The sequence below is a fragment of the Acomys russatus genome, chromosome 4 (assembly GCF_903995435.1).
Source record: "Acomys russatus chromosome 4, mAcoRus1.1, whole genome shotgun sequence".
Lineage (NCBI taxonomy): Eukaryota > Metazoa > Chordata > Mammalia > Rodentia > Muridae > Acomys > Acomys russatus.
In genome coordinates this window covers 82178840-82191120 of record NC_067140.1, presented here as the reverse complement: position 1 = coordinate 82191120, position 12281 = coordinate 82178840, and the positions used below count along the sequence as shown (strand labels likewise).

Below are 12281 nucleotides of genomic sequence, written 5' to 3'. Positions count from 1 at the left end.
TGTGATTCTGTCCATGCAAAAATGGTGCTGATCTTGTTGGCGCCCCACCTCCTCCCTCCTCCATGGTGCATCTCAGAACGCTAATCCTTCACATGAGTTTTAGACAGGATGCCTTAAAAACTGGGTATCTACCTCAACGAAGTCGGAGGGAAGGGTTGCTGGTAGGACCACCATGGAGTGCCTACATGTCAAATCTCTACTAAAGCATCTCCGAAATGCTCAGCCCTGAGATGCTCACACAGCCCCTACTCCAGTCACTCGTAGCCCGTACCTGGGCTTCACAGCTGGGCTATTCTTACATGGCTGAATTTTCTTCATTTTAAGGCACTTACTCTGCTTGTGCCTCGATACTACAATTTTCCACCACCCTCAACTCTACTCAACTAATATCTCAGTGTCAATTCTGGACCATTATGATATGTTACCTTGAATCAATATCACCACTGAAAATAACTGGGGCTGGTTAATGGACCTTTCAAAGGATGTTTTTATATACAATAATTGTTAAGCGTCAGTCCCACTTATATGTTTCTACCACACTTGTGGGCACTATACACACTGCAGCATGTCACTCCATTAGACTCTTTTAGATTCAATTATTGACTTTCAGGACAATGCAGAGAAAGCACTACATACACATAGAAAAACATTCAAGCTATAAAATCACACCCACGTGTGAATACAGAGACAATGACTACAGTTCAAAATACAGCAGTTTCAAAGGCAAGGCCCCGCTGTCGGATCAGCTGGCACTTCAATGGCTGCCTCTCAAGGGGCCGAGAAGCGTGGAGTGTGTTTAGTGCAGCTGGTAATCTCCTGCTTCCCCAAAGTTTCCAAATTGATAAAGCATTTCTGATTGCTATCCAATCCACAATGTCTCAGATGACCATGGATTTCAAGAGACAGTGGTCCCAATGCTGAGACTGAGTTTTAATTAAAAAGTGTTATTACATTGTGTGTGTGTGTGTGTGTGTGTGTGTGTGTGTGTGTGTGTGCACGTGTGCGTCTGTGTGCGTGCATGCATGGCCACCAGCAGGTAAATTTAATGAGTCAGTTCTCTCCTCCTTTCCTCCCACCTTGTGGATCTTGGGGATCAAACTTGGGTCACTAAGTTTGGCAGCATGCACCCTTACCTGCCGACACAGTTTATTTAAAAAGAGAGAGAGAGAGAGAGAGAGAGAGAGAGAGAGAGAGAGAGAGAGAGAGAGAGAGAATATCCTTATTTTACTATTAATCCATCCCCATGTTCTACTAAGGAACCAAGATCCAAAAAGGCCAGCTGACCCTTTCTTTTTCAAGGTCTCACGATTTGCCCCGGGCTAGAACTCGTGCCCTCTGCTTTCACTGTAGCACTCTCTCGAGTTATTTCCTTCTCCCTTGTGTGTAGCATGCATTAATCAGAGTTTCTTACAGAGTCTTAAAATGAAAAATAATCACACACAGCACAGATTTATGCTGAGTTAAAAATAAAAACAAATCTTCGAATGCAGGACCATAAACAGGCATAAAATTTGACTCCGATTTCTTATGTAACTTCAACAACCTTACTTTGCTTAGTAATTAAAGCAGGAAGTGCTAAGCATAAAGTGGATATAATCATCACACAGTTATTGTACCATACGGACCATAAACAGCCAGGTGTTCCTAGCACAGGAGGCAAAATTCACGCACCATCAACTTAGTCCAAAAAGACTGTCATTTAAATCAGTAACAGTTTAAGATAAGATCTCTAGCTATGAAACACAAATAAGAAAAGGCCTGAGGTAACCACACCACTCTTCAACTACAACAGACAGTGAGCCAAAGGCACTGAAACAAAAGGTCTTGTTTTTTAATTATCTGGTATATACAGACATTTAATACCAGCCTTGTTAACTGGAAAAGGATCATTACTTAGTGACAATATGAGTCCACGGGGTCTACATAAGGCATTCACAACACCAAGACACTAGCTGACTCTTGGATTCCACTCATGGATTCAAATACTTTACCAAACACCTCCTCCACCAACGTACTACACTGTGAGCCAAAGGGTTGGCTATGTGTTGTTTGTTCCCTCCTAAAATTCTCAACGTAAACAAAAAGAAAAAAGGAAAAAGTCGCCCGTGCTCTCCAAGCGTGCAGAACACACTGAAGGTGCGAACATTAGGAAAAGAGTTTAGAAAAGAAAGGCTCTGCAGGAAATCATATTTTTTTGAGACAGGGTCTCACTATGCTGCCCTGGAACTCACTATGTGTCCCAGGATGGCCTTGAACTTGTGATCCTCCCATCTCTGCCTCTTTAGCAAACACTACCATCAGTATACCCATAACTGGCTAATTTGTTTTAAAGTGGGAGATTAAGAGATCACTAGGGTAGGCAAGTGAGTGTGCCAGAAAGCAAACAGGATATAGAAAGAAGTTAAAACTTGGAAGAGACAGTTAAGGCCTATGGTAGATACTTTACAAATAACTGACAAAAATTAAGTCTTGCATAAGATGAAATTCCTTTGAAAAATCACCTGCAATTACTGTTATCATCTTAGAACTGGTGCAGCTCTCCTGTTCCATCTGAATGATTCTGTAACTTTAACACTCATTAAGTGTTGTGCTTATCAAGAGATGCAAAAATTTATTTCCTTTCTTGTCAACTAATGAGATTTCTAAGTCCAATTAATTTAGCAGCTAAATAAGTGTGCCAACAACTTATCTTCGTGTGGTTATTTACAGTCAATTGCTTTATAATTTTCTCTATTTATGCATTCTTAGATCTAGCTGTTTCCAGTGGTTCTCACCTTTTCATGTCTTAATCAAAGGCAACCCCAACGCTCGAAGCTGAACTCGTTGAAAACGTCACCCCTTTACTGGAAATTTAGGGAGCCCCAGGCACCTCCAAAGGACTCCAGCACGCGCACTGCGCGCACAAACACACCACTCCAGCCTGCATCGTCGTCGCTGATGCAGTGCGGCTGTCAACAGTAGGATGACAACCTGAAGAGAGAGTGAGGAGGGAACGCTTGGAAGAGGACTAGAGAAAGTCACAAGGCTTTAACTGAGACTGGAAGGCAAAAGAACGCCCGCTCTCACTTCCGGCCACAACTTCAGGCTCAGGGACCTGGCTTTAGTTGCCATGGAGGATTACAGCCTCTCTCTGCGCCTAAGTCAAGCATGGGGGCATCTGTGGCTAACTTTGTGCTCCCGAGCCCGTCTGGAGCCAGTGTGGGGGTGTCGGGTTGGGAGGGGGAGCCTGGTGAACCACTGGCGGGGAGCCGGAAGGAAAGCCGGACAGGGTACCCCGAAGCTCTCAGGGGCGCCGCGGACTCCCTGCCCCATCCCGCGGCCGTACCTGTCCCGCAGCGCCTGCTGGAGCCAGCCCACCCTTTCGTAGTAGTCGGGGCTCGCCAAGTGCGCGGAGGCGGCAGGGGCATGGCTCGCGCCACCGTCCCCGCCACGGCCACCGCGTCCTCGCGGCATCACCACGGGGCGGCCGGAGGGCCTGCGTTGCCAAAGGAGACCGCCCCGACATGCACCGCGGGTAAACACGGCGCCGGGCCGCCTGAAGAGGGCGGGGCGGGGGCGGGGCGCCGTGCAGGGCGGGGCCATCCGCCGTGTGGGGCGGGGCGGGGGCGGGGCCATCCGCCTGCGGGGCGGGGCGAAGGCAGAGAGCTGTGTCACCTTCTCGGTGCTGCAGCCCTGTATCTTTTCCCTGTTCCTGATGCAGAATCCATCCGCACTGCATTCACTTTATCAGATGCAGTTTCTTGCTTCCTACCCCTCCCTCTTGAGCGTGGTGGCTCATGCCTTTAATCCCAGCTCTCGGGAGGCAGAGCCAGACGGATCGCTGTGAGTTCGAGGCCAGCTAGTCCAGGACAGCCAAGGCTAACACAGAGAGACCCTGTTTCGAAAAACAAAACAAAAAAGAAAGAAAGAAAGAATTTGGAGGGAAAGACACTGTGGCAAGGTTGTTTTGCTGCCAGCACTTAAAAAGCAAAACAAAAAGCTAGAAGAAAAAGAAAATTAAGAACCTCAAATACACTGGGTGTTGGTGGTGGTGGCAGCAGCAGCAGCAGCTCATGCCTTTAATCACCAGCACTCAGGAGGCAAAGGCAAATGTATCTGTCACAGGCCAGCCTGGTCTACAGAGTGAGTTCCAGGACATCAAAGACTACACAGAGAAACCCTGTCTCAAAAAACAAAACAAACAAGTTACAAAAACAAAACAAAACACACATACAAGCAAACAAACAAAAACAACAACAAGGACAACAACACACACACACAAAAACAAACAAAACCCAAATACAGACCAGGTGTATGCAGCCCATTGTGCCCTTGGAATGTTTTCCAGTGCCCAGGTTGTCATCAATCTTTGCAGGAGAGAAAGATTAGGTTTCTAACTAGTCGCTTGTGACTCAGGAGATGCCAGGATGATTCTGGGTACCTGAGACTCTGTGCTTGTGAACCTCCATGAGCATGTACTTGACTCTGAGGCCTCCTTTTCTCACATGAAGTGACCAGAGAAGGACCAGAACAGGCCTGTGATGGGCAGAGCCAGTGCAAGACGCTCCAGCCCAGCTGTTAGGTTAGCACTGCTGTGACTTTTAGTTGCTTTATCAACTCGCTATGTAAAGTTGATCCAACGCTAGTGTACCAAGGTTATTTTTACAGATGTTAGTGTGTGATCCTAAACCTTCCTTGTCAGCTTGAATGGATCTGGAATCACCCAGGAGACACATCTCTGGGATGAGGGTGCTTCCAGAGGGAGAGATCCCTCCTGGATGTAGTCCGTGGCATCCTACGGGCTATGGGGCCAGGGTGAATAGAAATAGAGTAAGTGGGGCTGGAGGGCAGGCTTAGCAGTTAAGAGCACTGACTGCTCTTCCAAAGGACCTGGGTTCAATTCCCAGCACCCACATGGCAGCTCACAACTGTCTGTAACTCTAAGATCTGACACCCTCACACAGACATGCTCGCAGGAAAAACACCAATGTACACAAAAAATAAAGAAATAAAAAGAAATAGAGTAAGCGAGACAAAAGTCAGAATTCCCTGCTCCTTGTCTCCCAGGTCTACCCAGATGTGAGGATCTGCAGCCGCATGCTTGCTTTTGCCACCATGACCTCTGCCGTCCCTCTCCTACCATGGGCACTGTGCCCTCCTAAGCCACGAACCAGAACCCATCCTCCTTAAGTTCCTTCTGTCAGTGTGTTTGGTCACAGCAATGAGAAAAGTAACATACTACAAACCTAGATAAGAAAGCTGGACAGTTAGCGTCAGCCATGTATGTGTGCCATAGTCCCAGGACTCAGAAGTGGAAGCAAGTAGAACTTGAATTTGTAGCCATCTTATATTACATAACAAGATCCTCCCCCCCCCTCTCTCCCTCTCTCCCTCTATCTCCTCCCCCTCTCTCTCCCTCTACCCCCTCTCTTCCTCTCCCCACCCCCCCTCTCTCAAAAGCAGTCAAAGTCAAGGTTACATATAGTGAAGAACTAATCTAAAGGAACTGTATCTCGTGGGACTTTATACAATGATGGAAATACTTCATTCAACTCTATCCCATATGTTACCCACTAGCCACTTATGGCTACTCCACCATTCAAGGTGGCTAGTACAAGTGAGGAATTAAAACTTTAATGATTAGTATGTAAATTGACATGTAGCTAGTAGCTATTGTGTTGGACAGTACAGACCTAGACATAAAGTGAAAAGATAAATAAACATGGGAGGAGAGAGAGAGAGAGAGAGAGAGAGAGAGAGAGAGAGAGAGAGAGAGAGAGAGAGAGAAGACACATGATGCCAGAAAGTAGGAAACTGGGAACTAGAAGGTGAGATAACATCCTTGGTGAAAGGTGATAGGGTCAAGACGGGAGGTGCAATGGTTAATCTTACGTGAGAGCCTGGCTAAGCCATGGTGCTAGTTTGATCAACCGTAAGTATAGATGTTGCTGTGAGATTGTTTTCTTAGATGTGTTTAATATTTAAATGAGAAGACTCTGAGTAAAGCAGGTAATCCTCTGTTAGTTTATTTTCTATGTTGTATGAAAATATATGAGGCCAGGTACTTTATAAATGAAAGTTTATTAAAATGTATTTGGAAAGGCTGTAAAACCAAGGCCAAATGACCTCTTGGTTTGGTCTCCGGCCAGGGCCTAGTATCAGACGACATTAGAGTGGTGAAGCAGCTATGACAGAGATCACATGGTGATGCAGGAACCCAGAGAGAGCATAGGTTCCAGGCAGTTTTAATAGCAGCATACTCCTAGGAGAGTAGCCTGAGGTCCCCCAAGAGCTGTCGACTTCTTCTGAAAGGAGCGCACACACAGGGATAACGCAATCACTCTGCATTCAGTACCATCTGGGAAGCATGGTACCACTTTGAGACCAAGACCTTGATAAAGACTTAGCTTCCAGCACATGAACACTTGGGGGATACATTGAATCCATAGCTAAGCCACAGCATCTTCCTACGGGGATGGGTCTGATCCACTGAGGTAAAGGACTTGGAAATAATCCTGATTATCTCCTGCAGCCTCAAAAGTCAATCCCCACCCCAACTCCCAACACGTCTCCTGCTGGTTGTTTCTCCAGAAAACCTCAACTAATGTAGAGAGGAGTGAGACTGCTAAGAGCATTTTGCTCAGAGACGTTGAGACAATAAGATATTGGTGGTCCAATAGAAGAACAGAGAATTCATGTAGGAGGCCCTGGTTTCAATCCTGGCAACATTAGTATGTAAAAAAAGAAAAACATCGATGATTACATTTTCTCACTTTGTTTCAAATTAGTGAAACTTACAACTTCTAAAAGAGCCTCAAAGATGCCTGAGATACCAGAAAGCCAAAATACAGACTACCAGAGTAGAAAGAAACAGGAAAATGAAATGTTAGAGACATAACTTAATGAGTTGGACTTACTTTGTCCCACCGCCCTTGTCTGTCAACCACACAGTTAAGTTCTTGTATCAGCCCCCAAGAGTTCTGAGGGGCTTGACCTGAGGCACCAAATCCTTGTACACTTTGCTCCCTGAGGAGCTGGGCCGTGCCTTTGTGCACCAGGCAAGGGACAGGCCTGCAGCCCTGGGTGTATGAGTGGCAGGTTGTAGGTGTTGGCAACGCACATGAATTGATCTCACAATGCCAAGACTCTCCTCAAAAATCATTTGGTGGGTTTCGTAATTGTTTGGCACTTGGAGGTTCTCCTCATCCAGGGTTCAACAAGTACTCCTAACTACAAGGGTTGGAAACAAAGAGACACTCTCAGCGTTTCTCCTGACGGTGCACTCACAGGCAGGTTAAAACTAAAGAGTTTTGCATAATGAACACCATTTAATTTGAAAGCTATGCGATCGTGTTTATAGGGTGAGAAAGCACCGGAGCTGGATGCTGCACTGCTCATTGTGCCCACTTATCCACAAGGCTTCATTCATTCCTGAGGCGCCTTGATGGCAAAGCCACGGAGAGCAGTCCCCCTGCTCCAAGTGCCCACACTGTGTCCTTGACGAGTGGTTGAGCAGAGGTAGAGAATTTTGACTCAGGCGTGTCATCGGTGTGGTAAACGGTTGCCTGTTCTTCCACACCGGGAGCCTTGGGCAGAATGCTTATCTTCGCAAGTGTCCCAAATCTGTCACTTTACCCAGCGGTGTCAGTATTCGTGCCCTCCTTTCTCAGCGATGTTGAGAAGATTAAATGTGTTAAACGGTGTCGTGTTTTTTGAATTATGCCTGATCGGGGTGTTCAATCAACACAAGCTGGTGTTGTTCCTTCGGAGAGCAAGAAAACAACCCTGTGGGAGGCAGAGGGTGGAGTCAAAGGGCTGGGCCTTGCTTACTTCATGGTCCTGCATCACATAATGACCTTGGTTTTTGTTTTGCTTTTTTATGGAGGCTAGCTTCTAAGAGTTCCTCCTATTCTTCATTATTGGTTCTGAGGCAATAGTCACACAAATTCAGTTGTGAAAAAGATGTGAAAAATAGCCTTCCACCCTGCCAGCTATTCTCCAGTTTTCTCTCCCTCTTTCTTAATGTGGCCTTCTTAAGCCATTCAAAACATATATCTGTGTCTATAGGTAGATATGATACTACTTTAGTTTTTTGTTTGCTTGTCTGTTTGGTTTTGTTGTTGTGTTTTGTTGTCATTGTTGTTGTTGGGTTTTTTAGATAGGGTTTTTCTATGTAGCCTTGGCTGTCCTTGACTTGCTTTGTAGACCAGGCTGGACTTGAACTCACAGACACCTGCCTACCTCTGCCTCCCCGAGTGCTGGGATTACAGGTGTGCACCACCTGACCTGGCTTACTTTAAATTTTTTTTTTTTTAATTTAGTTCTTTCTTTCTTTGTTTCTTTCTCTCTTTAGAGTAGAGGGGATGTATGCTACAGTCCTTCCACCATGTGGGGTCCTGGGTATCAAAACCAGGTCATCCATTTTGATGTCAAGTGCCCTTGCCTGCTGACCTATCTGGCCATCTCCACGAACTACTTTTAACTCACTGTTTTGTGTTTGGGCTATTGTGTCTTGGATACACACACACACACACACACACACACACACACACACACACACACACCTACACCAAGATTTATTTTATCTTCTATTATCTCATGTGCATATGTGTGCACCTGGGGTGTATGTGTGTGCACCACAAGAAGATGCTTGGTGGGGCCAAGAGAGGGTGTTGGATACCCAAGAACTAAACTTGCAGGTAGTCGAGAGCCACCTGATATGGGCGGGAGGAGCTAACCCCCTGCCCTCTACAAAAGCAGTGAGTGATCATGACTGTTAAGCCCTGCACCTCAAGATTCTAAATAGCTGTGAGGCGTTTCCTGTCGTGGCTGCTACCTGACACAATTCATCTAGTCAGCCGTCCACTGATGAGTATTTTTGTTTCATGTACTGTGGCAGTGACAGTAATATTTTTTAATCAATTAATTTAATTACTCACTTCACACCCCAATTCTAGTCTCCTCCCTCTTCTCCTCCCAACCCCCCTTCCCTCTTCCCTGCACCCCTTCCCTTCTTCCTGAGAAAAGGGGAGCCCCCCACCTACTCATCCCAGCACCTCAAGTCCCATCAGGACTGAGCATATCCAGGTGGCCAGGCAAGGGAACCCCGCCACAGGGAAGTGATCGAAAAGCATGCAAGAAAGTCTTTGTCAGAGACAGGCCCTGCTCCCCTTACGAGGGAACCCACATGAAGACCAAGCTGCCCATCAAGGACATGTGTGGAGGGGCCTTAAGTTCAGTCCATACATGGTCCTTGGTGTTTCAGTCTCCTCAAGCCCCTCTAGGCCCAGGTTAATTTAAACTCAACTTTGAAATGTCACCAGGGTGGACATCTGTATAAAATATCACAGTCCCCACCCATGATTGCACTACTCAGAGGGTCACTTGTCAGCTATGCTCATGTGCTGTCCTTGTGACAATGGAATCATTTTGGCAGGAGCAAAGATATTCTAGAGAGAGACATCTGTGTCTTTCCCTTTAAGTCACTGGTCCCCAAGAAAATCTCATGCTGGAGAATGAAAAGTCTTGGTGCCAACCAGAAGGACAGTTCTGACTTGTTAGACCTCCTTTCAGTGGAGACTTGCGGTGGAGATAGTAATGGGTCAGTGGTGGACAGGACCACAGCTTGACCAGGACTACTTAGTTATACGTACCTCTTGTACTCCATTTGAACCTGACCCTCATGTCAGTGCCCCAAAGATGGACTTAAGGGCACTGAATCTGTCCCACTTCCTGACGTGGCCACATCAAATAAGTCCCCTTATTCACTTTTTATCATTGTTTGTCTCTTTTACTGGCATATTGAGGACAGGTTGCCAAACCCAGCTTGCTGGGGCTGCCAGGTCCCAGGATCTGACCCTAACAACTCCGGTAACAGAAGCATGTACCATTACTGTAAATGCTACTGACCAACACATCTGGGCTTTCTGAAACCTGCAGCATCACATGATGCTCACAGACCTGCTCCACTGCTGAAAGCGCCTCCTTCTACTTCCATGGGATCGTTGTTGTTGTTGTTGTTTTAACACGCTATAACATTTTTATTCCTGTCTTTGAGACATTATCATCAAATGGCTTTTGAGACCTAAATCTGAATCTTTTCTTGGATCACCAGCTGTTTTGGGCTGCGGGAAGCCACTTACAGTGAGACGCACAGTGCTCAACTAACTTAGTGCCCCATAGTTAGTGTCAGCCATCGCCTATGGGGCGTACAATGGTGACACTGGACATGGTGTCATCAGTGACTGCATTGCATCACCCCACATTTGGGAAGGCTAAAAGTCATAATGCAGAGTCTGAAGACCTGGGTTCCTATCCTGGCTTTAATCAGCTTGACCACTTCCCCAAAGACCTGCCTTTATTTCGGTTCCCTAAATCATATCCCAAAATGAGGTTTAGGGGAGATAATTCATTTATTTAGGTGGAGGTCCCAGGAGGTGGTTGAGAGAGAACGGATGTGAAGCACAGGGAAGGAAGTGGATGTTAGGAACCTTACTGAGCTGATCACCCTGGGCACCTACGCCTCAGCCTCTGAAGGACCGTGTAGGGCAGAACAGAGTCATCTTGACTGAGGTGGAAGAAATAGGCTCCTGATGCTGGGGGTTGAATCCAGGTCCTGTGCGTGCTAAGCATGTGCTCTGTTGCTGAGCCACACACCCAACTGTAAGCAGACTTTTCAGTCTCCTCCCTGCCCACCCTCATTACTCAATGAGGCTTGTTTGCTCCTGGGAATTTTCTCCAACCATGGTCTTTTTATTTTTGCCCTCCTAAAGCTTACAGGTAGAAATAGCCTTCAAGACAGCACTGGGTGTGGTAGTGCACACCTATAATCCCAGCACTTGAGAAGCCAAGACAGAGTTATTGCTGTGAGTATGAGGCTAGCCTGGGCTACATAATGACTTCAAGGCAAGTCTAGATAGAATACACAGCAGAAAGAAATACAGTCTCCAACAAAAATTTTGGTATCAAGAGAAAGAGCTTTTGGCAATTACTAGGAATTGGGGGCAGATCTCTCGGGGTTTAAAGACCTTCTAAAAGAACCTGTGAGCAGTTTCCCTGTTTGCCTTTTTCTCTATGTGAACAAACAGCAAGAAGGCAGCATCCACGGAGGAGACCTCTCTCAAGGCCTCTCAGCCTCCAGACCTGCGAGCAGTAACGTTCCTGGTGTTGGTAATGTCCCCAAATGAAGCAGCCTGCGTGGTCTAAGATGGCTCTCCAATGTTTTCACGTGTTTTTCAAAGCCATCCCATTCCAGGAGCACTGCCAAGGACAGGGATGTGGGATAAGCCAGGTCACACAGACAAGAGGAAGTAGCCACTGAGAGACAGAATCTGTTGTTTAGGAACAGCGGGCATACGAGCTCCGAATTGATCCTTTGCGTCCTTGGTGACCTTCAGGATAGGTTAGCAAATAAAGACTTTTCAGTTCTTGACCTAAACGGTGCTTGGCCCCAGGCACAAAATAAATTTCCATTGAGAGCTTAGAACTTGAGGCAAGAAACACAGATGTGGACTTGTTGTGATTTGGTCAGGGGCTGCGTTCTCAGTTCAAAGAGCCCACAATGAGAGCTACAGCACCGTAAGGTCTGTATTTCCTTCCTAAAACTCAAGAGTTTATACTCTTATTCAAGAGGCAGAGGAATCAAGGAATCTACGGTACATTTCCAGGCCCAGCAAGAAGGCTCAGTGGGTAAAAAGTGGGTAAAAAGCCGTGCACACCCCATGACCTGAGTTTGCTCCCCAGACGTCACTGTGGAGAGACCAACTCCTGAAAGTTGGTTGCTGTGGTGCTCATGCTTGTACACACACACACACACACACACACACACACACACACACACATCGTAAAAAAAAATTAAACTACAGACTTATAGGGAACATGAAAACCAAGCTCTAATTTTCTGGTTTTTCCTGACTTGTTGAGGAGATGGAAGGATTAAAGAGCAATACACAAAAACAATTGCATTTATATATCTATATAACAGCAAGAGGCAATTGGGTGTTGAAGTGTTTTAATACTGTCGGGCTAGCCAAGCTTTCATTTCCCTAAGAGAGTTAAAAGGAGGACACATGAATCCCTCTTTCAGAACGGCTCAGCCCATGGAAGCAGAGCAGAGCCCCAGTGTTAGTGGGATGCTTCCCTCGCCTTTCATCCCAGCTTGGCGCCCACCAGCCTACTGGGTGATGCCACCCACAAGTCGAGGGTGGGTCTTTCTCTCTTAGTCCTTCTTCTCAGGAATTGCTCTTCATGGAAATCCAGAAGTCAGCTTTACTAACCTCCCAGGTGCTTCTCAATCCAGTCAC

At 46.4% G+C, this 12281-nt stretch overlaps 1 protein-coding gene across 1 annotated transcript in view; it reads right to left on the bottom strand.

Moving 5' to 3' along the window:
* The window catches only part of Kiz (kizuna centrosomal protein), a 112850-nt gene extending 109327 nt beyond the window's left edge, over window positions 1-3523 (bottom strand). Inside the window, exon 1 of the mRNA XM_051144784.1 lies at window positions 3326-3523. Within this exon, the coding sequence (XP_051000741.1) occupies window positions 3326-3453 (128 nt within the window). The 5' untranslated portion in view covers window positions 3454-3523. The remainder of the gene's footprint in view (window positions 1-3325) is intronic.
* Window positions 3524-12281: the final 8758 nt, after the last annotated feature.